Source organism: Ursus americanus, chromosome 11 (genome assembly GCF_024610735.1).
Source record: "Ursus americanus isolate L20-20 chromosome 11, mUrsAme1.1.p, whole genome shotgun sequence".
NCBI classification, from domain to species: Eukaryota; Metazoa; Chordata; class Mammalia; order Carnivora; family Ursidae; genus Ursus; species Ursus americanus.
In genome coordinates, this window is record NC_142137.1 from 68,291,645 (window position 1) to 68,319,215 (window position 27,571).

A 27,571-nucleotide genomic window follows, 5' to 3' on the forward strand; every position below is an offset into this window, starting at 1 on the left:
CGTGCCACCCAAGCGCAACTCCTTCCTCAGCGCCCTGAGGTTCCGGGCAGGCGCCGTCCCTTCGCCTTTTCTCCCTGCGGCAGGGCCCAGTGACGAGCTGGTGGCTGCGGCCGCGTCCAGGAGGCGACTCGGTGAGTGGGCCGGACGCGAACATGGCGGGGCGGTGACGAGGGCGGGCGACGGCTGCGGCGCGTTAGGGCCGGGCGGCGCGGCGGGCGGCGCGGGGCGGGGCGGGGCGGCGCGGCGCGGCGGGAGGAGCGGGAAGGGGGTGGGGCGTCGGGGCCTCGCGTCCTCCCTCAGCGCCATTTTGTGGCAGCGAGACCCGCAAATAAAGGGGAGCGCCGGGGCTGCGGCGGGAGGAGGAGCGCGGGGGCCGGGGACAGTACGGTCTGGAGGCCTGGGCGGCGAGCGGGCAGCGCGGCCTTGGCCTATGTGACTGGGCAGCGCCGGCGCGGCCTCCGTCTGGAGAGGTAGGTGCGGGCCGCCGGCGGGAACGGCCGCGAGGACCTCCGGGTCCCTAGGGCTGAGGCGCGGCCGGCCCGGGAGGGGCGGGCAGAGCTCAGAGGGTGAGTCGGGGCTCCCGGGCCCGCCGGCCTCCCGTTAGCTGCAGCTCCTTCCCGCCTGCGGGGACATTTCCGCCGCCCCGAGGCCATTTTGCCTCCGTCCTCCGTCCCGGGGGCGAGGTGGGCGCTCCCGCGGGCCGGCGATACCGGGAGGCCGCCCCCTCGGTGCGCGTCGTGTCCCCGCCTCTGTGTCGCCCCCTCCCACCTCTCTCCTCTGGATCCCTAGGATTGGCGGCACTAACGAGTTCAGCAAGGGAAGGAAAGCCGTGTTCGTTGACCAATTTTCACATCGCGCAGTAGGTTATTACTGCAGCTGCATCTTCCTGTAGACTTCCATTTTTAAATGATTGCATGCATTCTGAGTAAAGAAAGAATTCTTTATTTATTCAGTAGAGGAGAGGTTTTCGTGTAATTTTTAAATCTCATCTTGGGTCTCTCTCTAAGACTGTTGTTTGATTTTTGAAAACCATATTTCATTGGTCAGTAGAGGACACAGTGGAAAAGTCCAGGTTCTTGTTTTGATGAAGTCAGTTTGATCTCAAAGGACTGTGTTACAATCCTAAATTAATTGTTTCTAAAGTAAAAACACAGATCGTTTGCCATAGGTAGAAGAGTATTTCCATGAGTGTATTTACAGTAGAGCTGTCCATCTAGTTTTGTATCTCTTAGAATTTAGTTAATTCCATTACTGAGGAAGATAAGTGGAAGTCACAGGTTATCACGAGTTCACGTTTTTTAATTTTTAAGTTCTGACCATTAAGTTTTCTTTGATAGGTGCATATATTCGACATTCAAACCACCATTAAGAAAAAGTTATGTGGGAAAATCTTTTCAAGATACCTAAATTTTATTTACTACAGTCGTTCAGTAGCACCTGATGAGGCAAGTCAGAGAAAGAAATTGCAGTCCACCAGGTGGCATGTGATAAGGATGAAGTTAAATTTTAAGGGTTTGGATGGGTGTATTTTGGGAGTTCTTTTAGATCTAACCTTGTCTTCAACAGATAGCTATAGCCAAGTGGTCAGTATTTTCACTTCTCAGTGTCGGAACTTAAGCATAAATTTCTAAGTCCCAGAGGAGGAAAGTAATAATAAAATGTGTCACAAGCACTGCTGATGTTTTCCTTAGCACATCAGAACTTAGTATCTAGTTTTCCTCATTCACTTTTGAGTCATGCCTGCTCAAAATATTTTTGTGTGTTAGAAATGAGTTCGTCTGTATGATACAGAACATCTGTAGTAGCTCTACAATGTGGAGACAAGAGCTGTAATAATTACATTTGTACAGGATGTTATAGCTTTCAAAGCTCCTTATGTTCTTGTTTGTATGCGGCATAGAATCCCCTTGAAAATATCCTTTTCTTGGTGGTCTTCGTTTTTTCATATAATTGTATGTTATCTTGCTCTTGGAAAAACAAGTTTACTCTTTAAATTTTTATGTTGATGGGTCTTTTAGAAAAACAAGATCTAGATAGCGTTTGGTTTTATGCTTATTTTATTTTTAAAATTATTTCCTACTTTTTGCCTCTAAATGTTTTCTGATACTCAGCTTCTCAGAAAAACTTTTCAGTATTCCCGTAACTGTATATCCCATTGGATATTAAGCTGGTCCATCAGGCTAGAACTGGGTGCTATAAATAAATATTCTCCACTCTTGAAAATGTAGTTGGGGAATTTAGTTTAATTTTTTTAAATACACATTAAAATTATCTTTTGATTTTGTTACAAAAAGGATTTTTCAAATAAAATCGCATTTTAATGGCACTTGAGCGTTGAGATTTGCAGCACTTTGTGAGGCATGCAAAACTGGTACCCCCCCTTTGTTTTTTGTTTGTGTGTTTTTTTGTTTTTTTGCTGATTTGGAGACTGCAGCCCAGAGTTAAGTGACTTGCTCAAGATCCATTGATTGATAAGAGTCAGGAAAAGGTGGTCGTCCAGTTCCTAACTATAGTACCCTTTTTACTGCAGAGCCAAGGTTGTATGCTGTCGGATTATTAGTTTCTTGAGTTTAATTACGATTAGTTTCAGTGAGGTACATTGCTTTCTCAAATTGTGTTGGCTGGTGTTCACCTCTAAGAACCGAGTTGCATAACTTAGGATCCTAATGCTAAGAGCGAGGGAAGTACTGGGGTCTGGGATGCTAGACACCTAGCCAACGGAAACTGAACTCGCCATCATAAAGTGTTTTTCATTGTTAGAGGCATCAAGAGTACATGGTGATTCTGAGATCTGAATTTAAGAGATTATCCCTGAATTAATGATGTGAATAACTGAAACCTTTACATAATTTTAAGACCATGTTTTAACCAATCTTAAACCTCCTAAAAGGTAGCCAAATTGGCCAATTTTAAGTTTTTATCTCTTTTGCTTTTCTTTGTTCTTTAGTTAAGCTTATTCATTATTGAGGATGGGAGAGTGGAAGAATAATCCATCTTCATCATTTACCAACTTCAGAGAGGTGCTGCATTTGGGATCCTAAAGGCCAATTTATTAATTAATAGCTGTTTTGACCAGAGTTAATCATTTAGTGACTCATAATTATTTTCATCATCTGGAAAATGGAGGCTAACTTTGACTTTGAAAAGTCGTGATTATTAAGTGTGTGATGTGACTCATAGCATTGAGTATATATTCATTTTTTCCCCTCAAGATTCAGGATTCAACTCCAGATATTTTAGTTATTCCATTTTTCTGATGTAAAAACATAATTCTAAGAACCTGGGATGTACACTGTCTTAATGAATCTAGAATTGATTTTAGATGATATTGTGCTTTCAGTTGTAATTTAAAGATTGCCTTGGGGTATAATTTTCTTAGTATATTCATGCAATGTGAAAGTCAGATTTGGGAACCAAGTTCTGTTTGGAAAATAGTTGAATGTTGGTACTTTTAAATTTAAACCTGTTCTTATCTGCCTTTTGCCAAGCTGCTTCTTTAACTCTTACGGCATATTATGGACTCTGAAGGAAAGATAGACTTTTCAATAGCTAAAAATCAGGGAGGAATTTCTTTCAAAATGCTTAACCTTTGAATTCCCAAGTCACATATTCTATAACATGTGGAATGACATGTGACTCTGAGAGACAACATGAAATGCAAACATTTATACAAAATGCATTTATCTTTGACGTATGTCACAAATTTATAAATTTATTTGTATAAAGAAAATATACATTCTCTGAATGATGTGTAATTAAAGTTTGTCCACTGTCAAACTTTTTAGAAGAGAATATAAACCAGTGTTAAAAATTTTAAAAACTTGCTGTTTTATTGAGTTTTAAAAATTGGAGATTACCAAGAATTCTGCAGTGGGGCTTAAAAACAAAGACAGGAGCAAGCCTGTCATGGTCTGGGGGTCCTGGGATCAAGCCCCACATCCAGCTCCCTGCTCAGCGGGGAGTCTGCTTCTGCCTCTAACTCTCTCAAAAAAGTAAATAAAATCTTTAGGAAAAAAAAAAAAGGGAGCAGGTCTTCATTGTTATCTCTACCTTTGAATTCTCCCTTCAGTTTCTTCAAGAAGTTGTGATTCAGAGTCTTTGTTTTTTTGATGGGGAGAAGGAAACTAATAATTGCATTTTATGCTAGTCACCATGCTATAGATTAATGTTTATCTTTAGAAGTAGCTCAATAATTTTGAGCCTTGGTGAGAATCCTTTTTGGGTTGGGGAAACTGAAGCTCAAGTTCTGCGGCTTTTTTTGTTTCCAAGTTTGCCATCCTCTTATAGAAAGGCAGGGTTACTAGAACTTTCTTTCCTGTGTTTCCTAGTCCTTTCAATGCCCTTTAAAAACAGCAGCTTATTTGTTGTTAATTAAGCTTGCAGTTAATTTTATTTAAATGAAATAATCTGAATATGTACTAAGAAAAGAATGAACAAATAAACCTGGGGAAAATGTCACATTGTAGAAGCATTTACTAGTTTATAACTAGAATTTATATTGAGTAACATCCATAATACTTAAATTTTATAACTAAAATTTTGAGTAGCTATGGTGCCCATTAACTATTAATGGGTAGACTATCTGCGGTGGTAAATATAACTTTTTAAACTGTCACTTACAGCATTCTTATCACAGTATCCGTTATATTAGGTTTCACATCTATTCTCAGAATTTTACAGGTCGTCTTGGTTATTTTGGGGAAAAAATTAGATTGACTTATTTAGCAGTATTATGATTTCAGTAGTAACTGAAGCAAATTCATTTGTCCATATTTCCATTCAGCATATGTTTGAGTGCCTACTGTGTACTGTGACATCAGCAGTGAATGAAACAGTTCTCACGGAGCTTATTTTATAATTGGGAGAAACAGATAAGTATGTAAAATATCAGATCATGATAAGAACTATGAAGAAAAATGAAGTTTGATGTGAGGGAATAGCAGGGGATTGGCATGCACTATTTTGAGATGGGGAGCCTTTAGAAGGATTTAATGAGATTAGTGGCATGTATAGGTACACGTATACTAGTTAAATATGGCTAAAAGTTCAAATGGCTAGAATCGATGTTTACCTGTTGTATTTAGCTCAGACAGATGGGAAATTCCAAGGAAATGCCAGGCTTGATTTCTGAGTTCCAGTAGGTTGTGGTCAAGTAGAGTGAATGTACTTTAAACCTACTAAAATAAAACTAGACATCTGTGGGGATAAACATGGTGAAGGTTTGTTTCCCAAATGATTGGAATCACTGGTCACATTAGGATAGTTACTAACCAGCTGTCCATTACTTCGACAAAGAGTATAAACTGGTCAATAAGAGGTCTAAAGTAAACAGGGACCAATTTAAAGGAAAAAATTAGAAAAATAAACAGACCTTAAGTGGTAGAAATATGGTTATTTCTTTATAGATATTGGTTAGAGACTTGATCAGCTCAGAAAAAAATGACATACTCAGGTTTTTGCTTCATCCAATGATAAGATTATTAAAGAGGGAAGAATTAAGCCAGTAATATATAATCAACTTACAATTTTTTCCCCAAGATGTACTGATTTCTTTAACACAGTGTATCTAGTCTGAAAGTGAGGTTTTAATGGCAGTATATGATTGGAATATCTGGTTTACAGAGTTGGGATTGTATGTAACATAAAAAATGGTATTGGGAAGATTCCTTTTGAGGAATTTCAAATAATATGAAATCCAGTAGCTTTTAAAAATTGAGTTTTACACTGTAAATTCTTTGGTTAATCTTTAAAAAATTGAGGTATAATTAACATGTATGTAACATAAGTTTCAGGTGTACAACATAATGGTTGGATATTTGTATATTCTGTGAAATACCACTGTAAGCCTAGTTACCATCTGTTACCACATAGAAAAATCCTTTTCCTGTTTTCGTTGCGAAGACCTTCAGGATTTATTCTCAGCAACTTTCAGACATGCAATACAGTATTATTAATTATAGTTACCATACTGTACATCTCCATGACTTATTTCTCTTTGGTTAGATGTTAATAGTTTGGGATTTGTAATAAGTATGAGTAAGTAAAATAAATGTAAAGGAAGTGTAAAATATAAGGGGAAGATTCATGACAATGCCATTGGAAATAAAACCTAGGAATAAATTTAAATTAGTTTGTGTCCTTATTTGAATATTGGGAAGAAGAAGTGTTTTCAGTAAGCATAATAAAGGTAATGAGAATTGTTCTATTTTATAACCGATCTTTTGCAATAGTTAAGTAAATCTTGTATAAATTTATATAAAAAGCTAATGTGCGATACAAATTCTGTGGCATGAAATTAGTGTAGGAATATTTTTAAGGTGTAAATATATACTATTTGTGTAAGCATTGTACAGTAGTGAATTATCACGATGATAGATTCTATCAGCCTTACTATAACAACATGTTGCTGTAAAAGGACAGGCTTAGCAACTGGTACTACACTTCATATTCTTCCAGCAAGATGCCTGGGATACTGCCTGAGGTCAGTGTCTGACTTTAGCACAATGATGTCACTTCTGTAAGATTTCTTTCTCAGAGGGCGGTTGTAAGAATGCATTGAAAAGTTACATTTCTGTCAGTCCTTTATGGGAATATCAAAATGATCAACTTTTTTACAAAGGAATTTTTTTTTTTTTTTTAAGATTTTTTGACAGAGATAGAGACGGCCAGCGAGAGAGGGAACACAAGCAGGGGGAGTGGGAGAGGAAGAAGCAGGCTCATAGCAGAGGAGCCTGATGTGGGGCTCGATCCCAGAACGCCAGGATCACGCCCTGAGCCCAAGGCAGACACTTAACCGCTGTGCCACCCAGGCGCCCCACAAAGGAATTTTTTTTTTAGTAACTTAAAAACTGTAGTAATGTAAGGTGTTAACAAAGGAGAAGGTGGGTGTGGAGTATACAGGAACCCTGTAATATTTTTGTAACTTTTCTGTAAAACTAAAACTGTTATTAAATAAGTAATGTAATGATTTGGTGAAAACCGAGTTCCCTAATAAATTGATTTGAAAAAGCCAATATTTCTTGTTCCTACCTTAACTGGAAGAACATCAATTGAACCTCTTCTCTCTGCCCCTTTTTCTTAGGATTCAAGATGACCAACGAGGAACCTCTTCCCAAAAAGGTGTGTTTTTTTTCCCCCTGCATTTTTTAAGTCCTTAGGAGGAGGCGAATTAATAGAGTTGAAAGGACTATCTTTATTTGCTTATTTTTCATTCTCTTGCCTTATAACACTGCAGGCATTGTGGATGTATAATGTCCTAGACATTGTATGTTGAATGTATTTTTAGAATATTTTCAGTTTTTGGAAAACTTGTGTTATAATTATGTCTCCGTGGGCTACTCTTAATCTTATGCTGTATGAATATTTCCACCTACATAACTATAAATGTGAAAAAAGATTTCTTCACAAGTTTTTGAAAGTTACTTATTTTCTTTTTTTCATAATTTTTAAACCCCTTTGGTTGTAAGGTAAAACCGCTTATTTATTTTTCAAGAAAAGGTTACAGCTAGTTCTTGGATTCTACCTTTTCCTCTGAAGTTTTTATTTTCTAGTCTCATTTTCTCCCTGTTCTATTTCCCTAAGTTAATTCAGTTTAGTCACTATTACACACATTCACACACGCACAAAGTTGCAAAATAACATAGTTTCTGAAAGTAATTTATAATTCAAATGGGAAAGCAAGGTATGAGCTTAGTAACCAGTGAATATTTAAATGAACAGTTTAGATGATAAGTATTATGGAAATTTGTCTTAAGTTTTGAAGTCAAATTATTTATGAAATAAAGAATTGTACTGTGGTTTAATAATCAGAATTAACTGTGTGCTTTCTGTTAGACTTTTGATATATTTTGGTACAATGATTTTCCCTTTTTCATAATAATAGTACTATGTTACTGGATAATGTTGCAATTTGAAACAAGTTTCTTACAAAAGAAACTAGTAAAGCATTAATTTTATACTAAAGCAGGAGAGGTGCCTCATCTTTACAATCTTCATTTGGTATATAGAGAAACAATATTTCTCAATTTACAAAGCAGTTTCAGCTAGAATATTGGGCCCATTTTTTAAAACTTTTTATTTTGAAATGATTATTGATACACCAAAAGTTGCAAAGAAATATACAGGGTGGTTTTGTGCACTCTTCATCCAGCCTCCTTCAGTGTTAATCTTCCTTAACTATCAGACATCTTGCATAACAATATCAAAACCAGGAACTTGACATTGATACAGTCCACAGAGTGTATACGTGCATTGTGTGTGTGTGTGTGTGTGTGTGTGTGTGTTTGTAGCTCTGTGTAGTTTCATCATGTGTTAGTGTAACCACCACCACAACCAAAATAGTTAACTGAAGCATTACCACAAGCTTCCATTTTGCCATTCCTCTATAACCCCATCCATCCCGAATCCTTGGCAACCACTACTCAGTTCTCCATTTCAGTAATTATGCTATTTCACAAATGTACAAACGAAATCATGCAGTATATGTAACTTTTTGAGATTTTTTTTTTCCCCACCCAGTATGATTTCCTGGAGGTTTTTCCAAGTTGATCCATAGGCTGTTTTTATGGTGAATCTAGTATTCCAAGGGCATGGATGTATCATAGTTTAACCATTCACCTGTTGAAGGACATTTGGGTAGTATCCAGTTTGGGGTGTACTACAAATAAAGTTGTGAACATTCATGTACAAATTTCTGTGTGAAAATAATTTTTTTAAATTTCTTTGAGATGTGTGCTTATGAGTGCAACTGGCTGAATTGGTTGTATGGCACATCCATTTTTAGTTTCAAAAGGAATTGCCAAAATATTCTCCAGAGCAGCTGTACCGTTTTACATTCTCACGAGCAATGTGTAAAAGTTTGGTTTCTCTACATCTTCCCCCAGCATTTGGTGTTACCGCTATTTTTTTTTTTTAAGATTTTATTTATTTATTCGACAGAGATAGAGACAGCCAGTGAGAGAGGGAACACAAGCAGGGGGAGTGGGAGAGGAAGAAGCAGGCTCATAGCGGAAGAGCCTGATGTGGGGCTCGATCCCATAATGCTGGGATCACGCCCTGAGCCGAAGGCAGATGCTCAACCGCTGTGCCACTCAGGCGCCCCTTACCACTATTTTTTTAAGCCATTCTAATAAGTGTGTAGTGATAGCTCATTGGAGTTTTAATTTTCATTTCCCTAAGAATGATGTCTGTATTAAAGATAAATAGCGTACCTTTTGAAAACAATAATACAAGATGTTTAAAAAAGCAATAATATGTACTGAGCCATTTAACTTGGGGTTCTGGAGAGGCTTTGTATGTTTCAGCACAGAGCTCCTTTGGGAGGGACTTTGTGTGTTTTCAGTAATAAGGGTATTCCTAATAACAGAAATGAGCAACTGGGGGACTAAAATGTTAAGATCCTGTCTTTATAAAAATATGAAGAACATAAGAGCCAGTGGTATTTAATATTTTAAAGTTTTAGGAAAAGCAGTCAGTTCATATTTTAATTCTCTTTATATATAGGTTCGGCTGAGTGAAACAGACTTCAAAGTTATGGCACGAGATGAGTTAATTCTAAGGTAAAATGTTCTTTTATCAAAAATACAAAATACTTTCTATAGAACATATTGTGGTTCTAGCCTATAATTATTTTCAAGTTAGATTGTTTTGTTTTTAACATTAATACATCCTCAAATCAGTGTACTTTTTGAACGTATTTTCTGTGGTCTGTTTCTTCATTATGTAAACATTGAGGAAAGCATAACACTTTAAAGAACTAAGTACTAGCTTGGGTAACTTCTAGATTACTAGATAAACTGAGGGAAGACGTTCAGAATTTTAACTTAAAGCATTTGTACTTCATATGTAGAACTTGGAATGGGGAAAGACCCTGCTCTTAGAAAGCCTTCATTTAAACAAATATATAGACTTGTTTTGATGTCATTATTTTTTCCTTTCCTGTTTAATGTGTTAAAAAGTTGTAGTCCTAAAGGATGACATGTTTAGTTATGGAAGAAATACATTATTTAATGATAGGCAAAGTTACTCTTTCTATAACTGTTACCTTGGTCAGTTCATGTAACTATATAAATCCATTTTCTCCTTTGCAAGTTAAGGAGTTGAATTAAATTACTTTCAAAGGTTACTTCAAGCTCTGAATTTCTGTGGTTATCTTATAAATGTCTTTGAAAAGGCAATTGTGAAAAACAGCATTAAGGGTATTTATTTTTTTAATATAAAACAGGATCAACACATGTGTAACTTAAATTTGTTCTTTTTACATTTTATTACTTTGGTAAGTTTTTTAGATGATAATTTTTAGGTACAAAGAAGGTTTTTTTTTGTTTTTTTTTTTTTAAAGATTTTATTTGTTTATTTGAGAGAGAGAAAGTACGAGCTGGGGGAGGGGTAGAGGAAGAAGCAGGCTCCCCACTGAGCAGGGAGCCAGACTCTGGGCTCAGTTCCAGGACCCTGGGATCATGACCTGAGCCGAAGGCAGATGCTTAACTGACTGAACCACCCAGGTGCCCCAGAAAAGGTGTTTTATAACATAGGCAGATGCAGCTGACATATTCCATTTTAAACTAGAGTCTGATAATTTCCCACCTTCCTTAGCTACTCATATTGTGCACAAGCTCTTTATCTTCTTCATGCAAAGGACAGTTTTTTCATTGCATACATTTATTTTCCCATACATAAAATTTAAATTCTTAGTATTCTAAAACACTCTTGTCCTCTCCTGCTGAGGTAGACCCTTGCTTGTGATATACTGTCACTCACGTGTTGATATTCCCTTTGTATGTCTCGTTAGTATGTGTTGTCTTTCTCTTGATTTAGTTTTAGGGAGAGAAATTAGTGATACAATCTTAATAAAAATTCATAGTAGCAATTTCTTGTATTAAGTTACCTTTAAGGTTTTTAAGTCCTGCAGTTTATATTCTTGAGGTCAGCTTAACTTCTTTTAGGGAATTTTCATATATGACTCTTAAGTGAGTTTTTTTCCCTCTCATTAATTCTCTTGGTGATTTTAAATCAAGTGCTGCTTAATCTAACTATTCTGTGTTTTCTGTCATCTTGATAAGGATGCTCTTGGTTGTGGGATGCCTGGGTGGCTCAGTCAGTTAAGTGTCTACCTTGGGCTCAAGTCATGATCCCAGGGTCCTGGGATCGAGTTCCGCATCAGGTTCTTTGCTCAGCGAGGAGCCTACTTCTTCCTCTGCCTGCCGCTCCCCCTGCTTGTGCTCTCTCGCTCTCTCTGTCTCTGACAAATAAAATCTTTAAAAAAAAATGTTTTTGGTTGAACGTTTATATTTTTTTGTTCCTCTAAACAGATCTTTTTTTTTTTTTTTAAGATTTATTTGTTTTAGAGCAAGAGAACGCACACACGCAAGCACTAGTGGGGGAAGAGGCAGAGGGAGAGAGAGAGAATCTCCAGTGGACTCCCCATTGAGTGGAGCCTGACATGGGGCTCAGCCCCACGATTCATGAGATCATGACCTGAGCTGAACCAAGAGTCAGATGCTTAACCGACTGAGCCATCCAGGCGCCCCTAAAATAGTTCTTGTTTAGCCTCCACAAAAGACCTTTGTTCATCCCCAAGCACTGAGTGAAACTCCTGTTTGTGTCCTAGGTTGTAGGGACCGTAAAGATAAGCATGCCTTTGACTGAACAGTAGTGTTTACGTAAAGTGTTTATGTAAAGTGTTGATGTTGTGGAAATTTTTTTTGTTTACTCTGTTGTAATAATAATATATCTCATAGTAAACTTGTCAAAGTTATTGAGGTTTTATAGAAAGATTTTCTAAAATCAAACACGTTGACCCTTGAACAACAAAGGTTTGAACTGTGTGGGTCCACTTAATGCAGATTTTGTACGGTGTGGTACCTTAAGTGTATTTTCTTTGTTTTTTTAGTATTTCCTTTTTCTAGCTTTATTGTAAGAATATAGTGTATAATACATATACAGAATATGTGTAATTTAAGTGTTTATATTATCAGTAAGATTTCCTTCTGGTCAACAGTAGGCTATTAGTAGTTAAGCTTTTTGGGGATTCAAAAGTTATACATGGATTTTTGAGTATGCAGGGTTTGTCACCTCTAAACCACCCTATATTGGTCAAGGATCAACTGTAAAATTTTTTTTTTTAAGATTTTATTTATTTATCAGAGCACGAACAACTTAAAAGCATAGTTCTTCAGTAAACAGGGTAGCAGACATTCTGGGCACGTTACTTTTTGTTAGTTGCTTGAAGAGAAGACTGGGGACCTTGTTTTCAACAGTAATTGCCAAGCTAGTGTAGCCTGTATTAGAGGGTTAGGAATATAATAAGGAAGAAAGGTTCCTTCATACTCTGATAGTATATGTCATTTTTGCAGATTGTTTCTGCCAAGTAGGTGTGGTTTAAAGAATAGTCCTGGGAAATAGTATATTCTCCTTTTTTACAGACAAAAATAAATAACTGCTTTGAACCACTGCTTTGGTTTTACGGTATTTTCACAAAAGAGCTAAGATAAAGAACCTTTAATCTTTTATAATTAGGCACATTTCTTTGGTGCCATAGACAGCATATCTGAAATAAATTTTTTACGTAGATTTTGTAATCCAGGCGTTGTGCCAAGCCTCAGTGATACAGAGTCCTTTAAGGCATGTGAACAGGCTCAAAGGAACATACTTGGTATATTCCCAGCAGAGAATACTTTTTTCCTGTATTTTCTTTTATCTAGTTCTGTAAGTTAAGAAGGAATAATGAAGTGACTAATTTTATTATTGGTTGAAAATCATGTAGTGAAATTCTTGGCATTACTTAAATTTATATGTTTATGGGTGTGATTTTCTAGTATATTTAATAAAAAGAGTATCAGCATGACAACTAATATATGTATTTATTTTTGTACTAGATGGAAACAGTATGAAGCATATGTCCAAGCTTTGGAGGGCAAGTACACAGATCTTAATTGTAAGTTTGAGTTTTAGCTTCTTAAAGATTATGTGAATATTTCCTTTTAAAGATTTTTGTTACAGACACAGGATAATTGGTTTTTCTAAGCGATGGTTTTTTTTTTTTTTTTTTTTTTTTAGTTTTTATTTAAGTAATCTCTACACCCGTGTGGGTCTCAGACTCATGACCTCAAGATTAAGAGTCGCATGCTCTTCCAACTAAGCCAGCCAGGTGCCCCTATGCAACTGTAATTTTCATTCAAGCATTTTGTTAAATAACCTCCCAAGCACTCACTGTATTGCTGCTACGAAATGGATGAATGAGCCATGATCCCTCTTCTTTAGGAATTCCTACCCAGTCATTTGGGGAAGACCTGATATGTAATAATCGTATAATAGCGTGATTGTTTTAGTAGAATTACATACAGGTGTCTGAGAGTAGAGATGGGGAAATTCACAACTACTTTAAGCTTTCCTTGATGTGTCCCTAATTCCTTCCAGAGAATTGGAAGTGAAGCATGCGTTACTAGTTTTAGAAAGGAGGTACACAGAAGCAACACATAATAAACTTCTAAGAGCTTAATGTGTAACAATAGGATATAGGTACATATTTACAGATCTTTCAAAACCTCCTGAAAAATAATACCAACAAAGTCTATTAATTTCAAACTGTTTTAGTTTTTGTCACTTTTCACTGAGTTAGGAGTAACATACTATTTGTGAATATACAAAGCAATATTGTTTTCCAAGTTCAGAATGCTTAATACCTTGAAATTTTAATTATTATATAACTATATTATAATCCATAGACATTAATATTGTGAAAGCGTTTTTTTTTTTTTTTTTTTTAAGATTTCATTTGACAGGGAGAGAATGAAGGGGAGGGAGGGAGTGAGCAAGGAGAAGCAGGGGGAGCGGCAGAGGGAGAAGCAGGCTTCCCTGCTGAGCAGGGAGCTCAACACAGGGCCTGATCCCAGGATCCTGGGATCATGACCTGAGCTGATGACAGACACTTAACCACCTGAGCCACCCAGGTGCCCTGAAAGCTTTTCTTTCTTTCTTTTTTTTTTTTTTAAAGATCTATTTTAGAGAGTTTGTGCATGCAGGTGCATGAGCAAGGGAGGGACAGCTGGAGAAGGAGAGACTCTCAAGCAGACTCTGCCCAGAGCCCCGAGCCCCATGTGGGGCTGAGTCTCCTGACCTTGAGATCATAACCTGAGTCGAAACCAAGAGTCAGACGCTCAGCTGACTGAGCCACCCAGGTTCCCCAATATTGTGAAGGCTTTAAGTGATAATTGTTTATGCAGTTATTGGCTTGTTTTCATTGGATAGGTTAAAAACAATATAGGCAGGACTTTGGACACGCTGTAGTATAGACAGATACAGATCATGAAGTTCTCCATGTTCTTTTGGAGGTAGATTGGACAATAACTACATAATTCTACGTAGTATTAGGTGGCTGTAGGTCACTCTAACACCACTACCTCCTAAAAGAGCACTCATGATCAAGAACAGATTTCCTTGTTATAAAAGAAGTTAGGATAGAAACTTAAAGACTCAATGAATTTTTTTGCCCTTGTTTTTATTATTCTTGACAAAGGCAATCAGAACTTTATTTTGGGTAGGTCATTTTGATCTTGAAATTATATTTCATTATGTTCTGGAATTTTTTTCTTTCCTTCATCAGCTAATGATGTAACTGGGTTAAGGGAGTCTGAAGAAAAACTAAAGCAGCAACAACAAGAGTCTGCTCGCAGGGAAAACATCCTTGTAATGCGACTAGCAACCAAGGAGCAAGAGATGCAAGAGTGTACTGTAAGTATTTCAAATGTTAAGTCTTTTTGAGGAGTTGGTTTTAGTCTGCGTTATTGTGTATATTAGCATTTAGTTACTTTTATAAACTTAATAATTATAAATGAACATTTTGTTAAGGTAGGTAGGCTTTGAGCTATAAATATGCTAACATTTTGGTAGATCACTCCATTGTTGGATTTAAAAATATATTTTTTGGCCAAGAAGTTAAAAGTTTTAAGTTATGCTCTGAAATTTCCATGATACGAGAATCAGTATATCGATTCAGATATTTTTTTTGATACCTGAGGGCATAAGAAGGATTTGCTCCTTGCTGAGCAAACTGTTTCTCCTCTGCTGTCTTTACCTCTCTGTGTATAAAACTTTTGTTAGTATCAGTAACCTCTTCCGTATCTGCTTTTAATGTTACAGCTTTTTATTTGTAGTATTTGCCATGTCTACATAGATCTGAAATCCAGTGGCATATTTGATCATTTAGCTGTGGTTGAATTTAGGTTCAGTTATATGCTGTCTTCAGTAGTCTTACACATTCCTTTTTATTAGTGTTTGTGTATATGTTATATAAAGTAGAGGTAGTTTTGTCTGTGTTCTAATTTTGAAAATCTGAAATTTTTAAAAAAATTATTTATTTAAAATAATCTCTACACCCAATGTGGGGCTGGAACTCACAGCCCTGAAATTGAATTGCATGCTCTTTTTTTTTTTCCTTAAGATTTTATTTATTTATTTGAAAGAGAGATCACAAGCAGTGGGGAAGGGTAGAGGGAGAAGAGGACTTCCTGCTGAGCAGGGAGCCCAATGTGGGACTGGATCCCAGGACTTCATCATGACCTCAGCCGAAGGCAGACATTTAACCGACTGAACCACCCAGGCACCCGAATTGCATTCTCTTCTGCTGAGCCAGCCAGGCGTCCCGAAAATCTGAAATTTTCTTGAATTCTTCTGTGTAATCTCCATTGGTCTGATACCTTGTTTATTAAATCTAATCCAGAAGGCAATATTCTGGCCATTGGAGACTCTGATAATATATGGGGCGCAGTCCTATTCCTAATTCTTTTCTCACCAATATAGTGTTCTTTAGGGCTCATAGTCCTTTTATTTCTTAAAATTTCTTTTCAATAATCACACGCCTTCACTTTCTGTAACTTGAACTCTTGACCATCCCCACCTTTGGTTATTTTTTTAATCTGGACACCTGGTTCCAAGAAGTGTTGCCCAATAGTTTGAATATAATTTTCTTTTCTTTATAACATCCACTCCATCCTTTCAAAAAAAAATTTTTTCCCCCTCTTTAGATTTTCATATCTAATGGAATGGGCACTATATCTCTAGAGTACCCAGTTTCAAAGCTCTTTAATTCTTTTCTTCTTTTTCTGATATTAAGGATTCTAGATTCTACCCACTTTTAGGTCTCTGCATGGCACTCTGCTAGATGCTTGACACATGCAGAGGATGAATCTTATCTTCAAAGTGCTAACTGCTGGTAGAGTGTGAATGGATTGTGCCAACAGTAATATCTCATAGCACTAGTGTGTCTTGAATTCTTTCTTCTTGGGTCCTACACTTGCCATCCTAGTTCATGTTCTTTTTTTTTTTTTTTTTTTTCCAACGATGGTTAGATGCCACGCAGTGGTTGGCAATGCCTTAACCATATGTGTGTTGTCAGGACCGAGGTCCTCTTCCATCCTTGTCAAGGGGAGTGCTCCTTTCATACAACACGTAATTCTTACACTTCTCAACACTCACCTAGACAATATATGCTATTGACTCACTTCTGTGCTTCTCCAGCTATTTTATATATACACTGGCAGTTTTGATCATATCATGCCTGATCAGAGCCTTTGGTGATGCTCCATCACCCTTTTGTCTTCTCATCTCAGGTTTTTAAGGCTATTTGAACTAGAACGTGACCATTTCCAGTCTTTTTTTTTTTTTTTTTTTTTTTAACAGCTTTCCCCTGTGCAGGTCAGCTGAACAACTCATTTTCAGTTAGAGAGTAAGGTTTTGCAGAAAGAGCAGCAGGAGCAAAAACACAAGGAAAGGGCAAGGGTGTATGTGCAGATGAGGGCAGTTTACTTTGTAAACCTAAATAGTAACTGTGTCAGTGTCGGAGGCATGTTTTCTTTAGGGATCCCAGACTGTGGTGTATATACAATATGACATGCTTTATCCCTGTTCAATTGTCTTAGCAACTGATCTTATATTGAATAAACAGTTGTACTTTTTTGTTTAAAATGAGTTACTTAAAAAAAAGATCTCATTAAGCTAAGTAAAAATTACTTCTCTTTGCTCAGTGAAAGAGTAGAGATATTCCCAATCCAGATACTTGTATTTTTTACTGAATCGTTAGAAATTAGCAGTTTATAAATTGTTAACTTTAATCCTATTTAAGTCTTAGTGTGCAGCAGGATCTTGAACCAAATCTACTTTGGGTGTGAAGAAAGTGATGCATTTAATGCTAATAAACTGTATTTCATATTTTAGAAATGTATTTTTAGTGTGCTAGTAAATAGTACAACTGAAGTCGAAATTGAAGGTTTCATATGTAAGTAGAGGGGTTCTGGTGTGGTGGAAAATCTCTAGATTGGGAGTCAGGAGGCTTGAGGACTATTTTCTAGTCTCAGTTCTGGCACTGAACTAACTGTATCCTTGGACAATTAGCTTATTTATTTTCAAAAATAAGCAGTTTGAATTTGGTGAGTCAACTGCCACCTGTACAAATCTGTGATTCAAATCCACTCAAGGAAAAATTGAATATATACTTTATTTTGACTTAAGGTGCTATTTATAATGCTGTAATGCCAATTCATGTAAATAGAAGCATTGTATATTTTTAAATTTAGAAATACAAATATGTATTTTAAGTTATAATCTGGTATTAGGTATATTTTTAGGAGACATATATATATAGAATAATTTCCATAGGGACAAATTGGAAAGGGTAAGCCACTGCACTTTTTTTTTTTTTTTTAAGATTTCCTTATTTGAGAGAGTGTGAGTGCACAGTGGGGCAGGGCCAAGGGGGAGAGAAACTTCAGTGGGTCTTTATCTCATGACCCTGAAATCACCACCCTGAGCTGAAACCAAGAGTTGGACGCTTAACCAACTGTGCCACGCAGGCGCCCCTCACTGTACTCTTATATAATATTTTACATATGGCTTTTTTCTAGTGGGTGTCAACATTTTTAGTAAATATAACAGTTTTTTTTTTTTTTAACGTTTTGGTTGCAAAGTAGGATGTACCCTCTTTAAAGATTCCAAATATGGAAATGCAATCATAGTCTTAATTCCTACATGGATAACCTTAAATAGTTGTTTATAAATTTGTACTTTTCCTAGAGGATGTTAAGATCCTCTTAAAGGGGGAAGGACTTAACAAGTTGGTAAATTCTGTGAACGAAATGGATTTTACCCCACCTTCTATGTATACATTTTTCTTTGATTTGGTAGTAATTGGTTTTTTTGCTTTGTACAGACTCAAATCCAGTACCTCAAGCAAGTCCAGCAGCCTAGCGTTGCCCAGTTGAGATCAACAATGGTAGACCCAGCGATCAACTTGTTTTTCCTAAAAATGAAAGGTGAACTGGAACAGACTAAAGACAAACTGGAACAAGCCCAAAATGAACTGAGTGCCTGGAAGTTTACGCCTGATAGGTAAACAAATCATACTCCCCAGTCAAGACTTCCCTGACAGTCCCACTACGAGAAAGCTGTGGTGGGACAGCCAAGTACTCGTTTCCACACCAAGACTCAGACTTTTTGAGCCAAAAAAAAAGCCACATTCTTATACTATCCAGCTTGTAATGGTTAATGTAAAACTTACCAGATGAACCTTGTGTTTCAGCTTTTTTCTCTTCCCCCTCCCCTTGCTTCAGAGGCCTGATGGCGTCGGACTATTCCGAAGAAGTGGCCACCTCCGAAAAATTCCCCTTCTAGAACCATGTAGACACTTGAGAAATGTTTCTGTTTGAAGAAAATAGAGGGAGAAACAGAAGTCTTAAGTCTGTGGCACACTGTGTCTTCAGACAGTTTGGAGGAATGAAAACCTAGAGATTTAAAATCCTGAATTGAACATGTAAAATTCCAGTAAAATGTAAAAATGGAATACGCATCGCTCTTAACCTTGAGCATAGTGACTTAGAGACACTGTATATCAGTTTTGCCAATAAGACTGTGGACTTCGTGATTGTTGTTGAACTTCTGGGTCAAAACTCAAATGAGGTGAATTTTGCCTTTAAAGAGTTTATTTGCTAAGAACCAATTTAATAGTCATGAGAGAATCAAATAATAGATGTCAGTACAAGTAGTTCATATATTGAACCATTTAGTTTGGGGCTCTATATTACTTGATTGAGCCTTAAATCAATGTGGTTTTAATGAATGGTTTGTTCTTTGAATGGTTGCTAATGCTGTAGATAATCTTGTTGAGGACTGTACAAACAAAAAGGTGTGGTATCAAACTTCAGGTTGAAACTGTTTGAAGCATTATAAACATTCATTTCACTACTAGATTGTATAAGGATATTGGCTGTGATGAGATTCACTGCGTTATTTTTTCCAGTAGTGAAATTAAATCCCCATTCCATTCAACAGGCACATGTTGAAAGAGCATTGTCGTTGGTGTTAATGGGGGAATGTGTTTCCTTCATTGTATTTGGGCCTTTTGTATTGCACTCTTGATATTAAATTAAATGTGCCTTGAAATAGTTGTTTTTTTTTTTTTTTTAAGTTCAAGGAATACTATAATGATTTTGTTGTACTTTTAACATTTTGATTTTGGGGGGCTGTGGAGAGCAGATTGATTTTGGAAAAATTGTTGCTGTGCTCTTCAAAGTGAAGGAAAAGGCTCTGTGACTCATTTTTAAAGACCTACGTTTTTCCAGTTGGTATCATAAAAGACAAGGAGACTTGACACTTGTTACTTTTTGACACCTTGTCCTAGGATATTGCAGTAGAAATTAATGTGGGACAGCCTCACAGGGTGCCTGCCAGAAGATTGGGGAAATAATGTATTGGAACTGTGGGCTGGCCTAAGTGAGACATGTTGTGAATTGAAAAAAAGGTATAGTGATCATTTCTAGCAAATTCATTTGATCATTTAGATGAATGAGGCATTATTTTCTTCATGCTTCCATCCAATCCTGGAGGTGAATTTTTTTCGTCAGATCATTCTATAAGTCACCAATGCGAATTTTCACTTGGTGATAATGGAGTCTAAGATGAGTGGAAGATATATGTTCCAGATTGTCCCAACGTTTAAGTGCAGTTTTAACAAGGGTGACTTAAGTTCTCTCTTAACCATTCAAATCAATTGTAAGTATCTTGTATGTTTGTGCTTTAGGGAACTGATTGTGGGGCAGAGGGTGGGTCGAAGAAGTGGTTTGTGTGACTTTACAACAAGAAATCCGCTTCTAAAATTCTCACTATTTTGTGGGGTTGGAGGGTAAGTAACCAAATCTGTCTGAAATTAGCTTATTGTGCCGCATTAAGGCATTTGTATATATCTTATGCCATTTAAGATCACAGTAGAAATGGCCTACATATTTTTAGTAGGTCAAGAAATAATTCATAAAATGTATTATTAACATGTACTCACATTTATTAGCCAGCATCTTTCTTTGCCGCTTAGGTAAGAGTCACTGTGAGGTCTGCGGGCTTTTTTCTTCTTACTGTTAAAAACGTTTTTTAATAAGATAAAACATGCTCATGTGTAAAATTGGAACAGCATGAAGAAAGGTGGAGACAGAAAGTGAGAGTCATTCCTAGATGTGACCTTTCCTTCCCCATTCTGTTCTCCAAGAGCAGTAACCACTGTTCTTGGGTATCATCAAGATCATTTCTATGCATATACAGTCATTTTATATATATCCATTTTAAACAAATGTGTACGTACATAACATAGATGATTGAAGCTTGGCGTCCACGCCTCCCCCAACATACATTTTATCCCTTGCACAGTTTTAAAATTTTTAAGTACATTTAGATTACTTCATTTTTAATGGTTACATAATATTTTCATTGTATTAATAAATCATAATTTATTTTAATCACCTGTAAATGGATTTTTGTTCTGTAAAGAATAGGCTATAAATGGTACTATAAATACATCATTAACTTGAAACAGATAGTGCTCAATCAGTACTGTGTTTGGAATAATTCAAATAGACTGGGTTGTGGCCCCCCCCCTTTCCTATTCTGTTTTAATTTTGAAAGAGAAAGATTGAATTATCTTCTCTGCTTTAGTTAAAAAATTCCATACATGTAACAGTGCATATGTTTTCAGAGTATTTAAGAGCGATCTATTTCAGTTGTTTTGACAGTTCTGTTTTGCATTTAATCGTTTAGGTAATTGTGTGTACACCTCTCAGATATTCTGGCCCCCTTCCTCGTGATCATAAAGCAATGTATAGCATCTGTTCTTTTTTATAAATCTTTCTCTCAAACTGTTTCAGATTTTCTTTGGAATTATTTGATTTTAAGAATGGGTTGGGGGAGTTGTTGATTAAAGAAAATTATTCCAAAGACAGTTACTTGTAATTGAACTCTTCTCATTTTGGGGGATGTGATGAACACAACATAAATCTCACATGACATGGTAAAATGACAAAATGTTTAAAGAACAGTTTTGTTAAGACTTCTTTCAATAATCACTAATTTTAGAAGTGATAGGATTATTTTAGAACAGGCATTTATAAAAAGGTATGACTATGAATGAAACATTTTTTGCATTCAGTTTATGATACACTTTATATGAGATTAAGTCAGGTCACAATTAATACTGGTTTTACAGTATTTCTTTCTAATCTCTATTAAATTCACATAGAAGGATTTTGAGGTTAGTTGGAAAACACTGATCCTGTAGACTTCATAAGAAAAGAAGATTGTGGGAAAATGGCCAGTAAGGTGGGATGAGTGCCACTGCCTGATGGTGGTACCTATCTCTGAGCTCCCCGTGGGATTTCTGTCTAAACTCTTGTTCATTGGAGGCCAAAGTCTGCGGGTGCGAATGGGAAATGGTGGGGTGCGGGGGGAGGTGTCCGGAGCTACAGCTGCCGTGAACAAGAGCACCAGCTAGTAAAGTTGCCAGAAAGAGAGAAAACCCTTAGCAAGTGCTTCCACCTGAGGCTGCCTTGAGCAACAGTGACCCAGGTTTTACTGTACTACAGATAAATTTAAATTACAAACTTTTGCTTGAATTACATTAGGGTAAATATGTACTATGGGTTTAAAAAAAAAAAAGAAAAACCAAACAAGAAAGCTTACAACACTGAGTCAAAGAATGAGAATCCTTTACAAAATGCTCTCATTTTAAGTCTGAAGGCCTATGATAGGTCCAGATGCATTCTGAAGGAATATATCAGGCAAGTGAAAGCTCCAGTAAGTGAAGGAAAGAACAAAGTGTCAGCAAAAAAATTTTTTAACCACTTAGGTTAGGTCTTTCTGAACTTAACGCCATTACAAGAATGTCAGACTGTCCCCGGCGGAGCGAGCGACTCTTGATCTCAGGGTCGTGAGTTCAAGCACTATGTTGGCTGTAGAGCCTAACTACTTAAAAAATAAATAAAAAATATCAGGCCGTCTCTATTCAGTATCAGGTAACATCACAAATATGTACTGAGATCCCTTTAAAAGTGATCATTTCTCTTGTTATTGTTGAGGCTAAAGAAAAGATAGTTTCATTGAGGGCCGTTACCAAGGCTTCTGATCGCGTTTTTGCAGTTGCTGTGTATGTATGTGTAGGTTCTATAGACGGTTGCACTAATACTCGGTAACTAATTTGTGGAAAGTTTGGTGCTCCTAACTTGGCAGATACTTAACATTTGCATTATTTGTGATAAGTAACCCCGATCTTATTTTTCTGTTCTAAAGATAACCTTTTATAACATGAATAAAATCTTAACCACATATCAATATTAAATTTTTAAAAACTTGTGTTACAGTTTAAGACAGTTCAAAATATATAAAAGAAGAAGTTAAATGAAGGATTAGTGGATGGAAATACTCTTAAGGCTCTTTTTAAAAAGGCTGTTTAGGGGTGCCTGGCTGGCTCAGTCAGTAGAGCATCCGACTCTTAATCTCAGGGTCATGAGTTCAAGCCCCACATTGGGTGTAAAGATGACTTTTAAAAAAATCTATTAAAAGTCTCTAAAAACAGTTATTGAATATGCCTCACTTATGCAATAAACATTCTATGACAGCTACCTATGAAGAGGCACCCTCATGAAATGCTACTTTAGCAACAATAAATATACTCTATGTTATTGCATTTACCTTTTTAAGAACTTTTCTGTTCCACGAAGCTAAGTACCTTAGTGTTTTATTAATACTGATACCTCTGAGGTTTGCATTAATTAACTGGCTCGGTTCCATTTCAAATGATATTTGGGATGAAAATAGAAACCCGAATCCATTATTAGTGTAATAGAAAATGTGGCCATTTGGGTACTTTTTGTTTAGGGTTTATTTTTGCTGCTGTATTGGCAAAATACTGAAATGCAGAAGATGGACGTGTTCCAGAAAAGAAGATGGTAATTATAGGGAGGCATCTGCCGTGACAGTTATATTCTGTACGTGTTCCATCTATTGCTGTAATAATTGCAAGCAAACAAGGTTGTAGACACTTGTCTTCATTTTGTGATGGATGGCTCTTTCCTTTGCAGCCAAACAGGCAAAAAGTTAATGGCGAAGTGTCGAATGCTTATCCAGGAGAATCAAGAGCTTGGAAGGCAGCTGTCCCAGGGACGTATTGCACAGCTTGAAGCAGAGTTGGCTTTACAGAAGAAATATAGTGAGGAGCTTAAAAGCAGTCAGGATGGTAAGGGGTTTTTTGAAAAGTTTGGTTAACTTTGCACTGGCTTTAAAACACTTGCCAGGCATGAATATTATAGATTAGATTCTGTATTTGCTAATCTGTGCCAGTGGTTCTATAAAATTACAAATGAAACATTTCTAGTTGAGTCAGCAAAGCCATTTAATTGTAGTGGTTCCCCCCCACACACACACTCTTGTTTATTGTGCAAATTTAATAAGAAATTTGGTTTTTGGGGGAGGTGGAATTTGGTGAGAGGCTGTTTATTACTAAGGCATTACATATACAAATTTATATTCAATATTTAAAAGGGGGTTATCTCCATTTAACCTGTTTTTCTCTAAGTGTAAATCTTGGAAGTATTTGACTATTTCCAGTGGTCTAAAAATACAGAATTGATTGTACCTTTTAAGGTCCTGTTTAGTGAATAAGCTATTCACTAATATCTTATAAAAGCTAATATTTAAATTTGCTAAAGGTAAACTGAACTAGTTGTCAGCCACTGTCGTCCCCCCTCTCATCCCCCTCCCCCCGCCCTTTTTTGTGGGCAAGTATAGCTGTGTCCCTTCTGTTTCTCCTCTTTTTGAGAAAGATGAATAGTAACTAAAATATCCAAACTCTGGAAGTTAAATTGAAAGTTAAGGGGCACCTGGGTGGCTCAGCTAAGCATCTGTCTTCAGCTCAGGTCATGATCCCGGAGTCCTGGGATTGAGTCCGTGTCCGGCTCCCTGCTCAACGGGGAGCCTGCTTCTCTCTCTCCCGCTCCGCCTGCTTATGATCTCTCTCTGTCAAATAAATAAAAATTTAAAAATAAACTGAAAGTTAATATATTTGACAATTGGAAAGATCAGTAGTCAGTACAATACCTTTTAAAGTACCTTTTCAAAGTAAGTGATAGTTGTTAGCTCTTAATATTTGTAAACATAGTGACTAGGAGATTTTGTATAGTAGTGAAGGACTTTCCCCTCTCCCAAGCGTTTTTAGGACTTAATGGCCATGTGTATTTTATCAATTTTCAGGAGTTATTTTCTCTGATTTTTGTTTTTGTTATAGCATAGACCTCTTTGGAGTGTTAGAGTAGAGGACCCACTGCTCCCTAGGGCTAAACCTGCTGTTGAGCTGAGACAAACACTAGCTAGGGGGAGTAAGGAGGAAGGGGACCAGCCATGTGGGCCCACAGGTGAACAGATAACGGAGTGGATTTGGGGAGCTATAATCAGTTGTATATGGCTAGATGGCTTGAATCTGTTTTAACTTGGTTGCTTTAAGATACTTTAAGCATGTCCTCCCATCCCCCACAAAAAACCCCAAACTCATTCTTAAATGGCTATTTTTAAATTCCGAGCAAAATTTTTAAATATTTTGTGATTTTTTAGAATTGTATTTTGTGATTTTTTTAGAATTGTATTTGTTCACTATTTATTGACTGGCTTTGTGACAGTAATATTTTAAAATGTTATAAATCTTTTAAAAAATAAAATCTACTTAAGAGATTATTAAAGTAGGTTTGACTCTCCTTTGCACAGAACTGAATGACTTCATCATTCAACTTGACGAAGAAGTAGAGGGTATGCAGAGCACCATTCTAGTTCTTCAGCAGCAACTGAAAGAGACGCGCCAGCAGTTGGCTCAGTACCAACAGCAGCAGTCTCAAGCTCCAGCCCCAAGTACCAGCAGGACTACATCTTCTGAGCCTGTAGGACAGGCAGAGGCCACAGGTAAAGACTGCAGCCGGCTGGCCAACGGACCAAGTAATGGCAGTTCCTCCCGGCAGAGGACGTCTGGGTCTGGATTTCACAGGGAGGGGGACACAGCCGAAGATGACTTTCCTTCTTCTCCAGGGAATGGTAATAAGGCCTCCAACAGCTCAGAGGAGAGAACTGGCAGAGGAGGTAGTAGTTACGTAAATCAACTCAGTGCGGGGTATGAAAGTGTAGACTCTCCCACGGGCAGTGAAAACTCTCTCACACACCACTCAAATGACACAGACTCCAATCATGACCCTCAAGAGGAGAAAACAGTGAGTGGGAAAGGTAACCGAACTGCGGGTTCCCGCCACGTTCAGAATGGCTTGGACTCAAGTGTAAATGTACAGGGTTCAGTTTTGTAATATTTTTTCCAGCAAATTTTTATACAGTGTCATTTAATTTGGGAGAGGATACTGTCCAGAAAATTAACGCATACTTTTGTCACAATTTGCCTTTTTTTTGTGGGTGTGGTTTTTTTTTTCTTTTCCCTTTTTTTTTTCCCTCCCCTTCTTTGCTTCGATACCTCTGCCACTTTGGAAATTGTAACAGTTAATTACCTTGAATGTTGCTAAAAGGACATTTTGTGTAGGGTCAAGTTATTTTTATATGAGTTAATGTGAAGTTGTAAATGGAAATCTTTCCTTAAAGTATAACACAATGATGTCTGTATAAATCTGTGTCTCTCCTAGAATCTGTGCTGTGTAAGGGCATTCTTACTCATGCTGTTATTATACTTATGCACCATTCAGACTTGTTAGAGTAGATGTGGGTTTATGACTGCCAAGTTTGCCCAGTACAGTAGTTTTATCACTAAAAGTTGGACTTGCTGATGGAGTCCTATAGTAGTTTCAGTGTTAGATACAGTTTTTTCCACCATACATCTGTGCATTTTCTCTTTAGGTGACTGAATGTTTAAGAAATTTGTGTGCATAGTTACTCAGTTTTTATGAACTGTTGTATCCTGTTAATGCATATTGCTCTGTGACTCCAGTATATCTTACCTGTACTGACCAAACTTAAATAAAGATTTTTATTGTAACTGCTTGCATTAGTTCTTTTATTTGTTAATATGTGTGTGTTTAGCATTTGTCATTTATTTTCATTGAATTGCTGAATTTCTACTCATCATCCTTCAACGTACCACAGTGGTGAAGCTTAAGTTCATGCATCAATTTTGACTGTGCTCTTAATTTTTAAAAGTATGCTTTAGGCCATTTGACTGGCTCGGTCGGTGGAGCAGGCAACTCTTGATCACAGGGTTGTGTGTTACAGCCCCACATTGAGTGTGGTAATTACTTAAAAAAATAAAATCTTGAAAAAACAAGTATGCTTTGTTTTGCAAAATGAACGTGGAATTTAGGACTATAAATGTTTTTTCTGACTTGTAAAAATAATTATAAAATACTCAAATATTTTAAGTATAAAGGAAAGTATAAAGAAAATCGTAAGTATTAGTTTTTAGTTGAAAAGTAGACTTTGTTTTTGTGAAATGATTTCAGATAATTAGGGTATCTGTATAGTCTATTTTTATTTTTTTAAGGTACTATTTATTTGACAGAGCACAAGCAGGGGGAGCATCAGCCAGAGGAAGAGGGAAAAGTAGGCTCCCTGCTGAGCAGAAAGCCCGACGTGCTTGATCCTAGGACCCCAAGATCACGACTGGAGCCAAACGCAAGATGCTCAACCGACTGAGCTATCCAGGTGCCCCAGGGATGTTCATTTTAAAACATTGGCTACATTCTGGTCACGATTTCAGGGTCATGAGATCGAGTCCCACACTGGGCTCTGCGCTCACCACAGAATCTGCTTGGAGTTTGTCTCTCCCTCTGTCTCTCCCTATGCCCCTCTCCCTGACACTCGCCTGCTTGCTCGCTCTCTAAAATCTTTAAAAAAAAATAAGCATTGGCAACTGCTATTGATTTATACTAACAACATGTCTGCTGATACTACATGGTACGGCTGTGGGGTGTTAGAATGAAGGAGAAAATGTTTTTAAGATGTTTTTAAGACTCAGAAGTTTGCTTCATTGTCTGCTTTTAAACATTAAGTACCAAAGTCTATGGTATGGAATGGCTTTAGAATCTAGCTTTTCATATATGTGGTTGAGATGAAATGTGATTTCTGCTGAAAGCAAAATATTTTCTTGTTTTAGGTATTGTAACATAATCAAGAAACCTCAGAAGTGGAGTTAACGACACTTGAAACTGAGGTATGGCATATTTGAAAAAAGCTCCTGTGTTTTTGCTTGTTTAACTGGCATACAGGTATATCTTGTCTTCATTGGTGT

General features: G+C 37.1%; 1 protein-coding gene and 1 pseudogene across 3 annotated transcripts; one reads left to right on the forward strand and one right to left on the reverse strand.

Annotated features, from left to right (window-relative positions):
* Positions 1-26,323, forward strand: WTAP (WT1 associated protein). Of its 3 annotated transcripts, none has more exons than XM_045805441.2 (8): positions 1-131; positions 7,082-7,119; positions 9,502-9,557; positions 12,876-12,934; positions 14,603-14,730; positions 18,203-18,381; positions 23,388-23,542; positions 25,063-26,323. In XM_045805441.2, exons 2-8 carry the CDS (start codon positions 7,090-7,092, stop codon positions 25,644-25,646), a joined length of 1,191 nt encoding a protein of 396 aa, XP_045661397.1. In that variant the 5' UTR covers positions 1-131; positions 7,082-7,089; the 3' UTR covers positions 25,647-26,323. The 3 variants fall into 3 exon arrangements, with proteins under 3 accessions (XP_045661397.1, XP_045661396.1, XP_045661398.1); XM_045805440.2 differs by lacking the exon at positions 1-131 and adding an exon at positions 285-470; XM_045805442.2 differs by lacking the exons at positions 1-131; positions 23,388-23,542; positions 25,063-26,323 and adding exons at positions 287-470; positions 18,603-21,253.
* On the reverse strand, positions 16,331-16,446 carry LOC123797515 (U6atac minor spliceosomal RNA; annotated as a pseudogene).
* Positions 26,324-27,571: the final 1,248 nt, after the last annotated feature.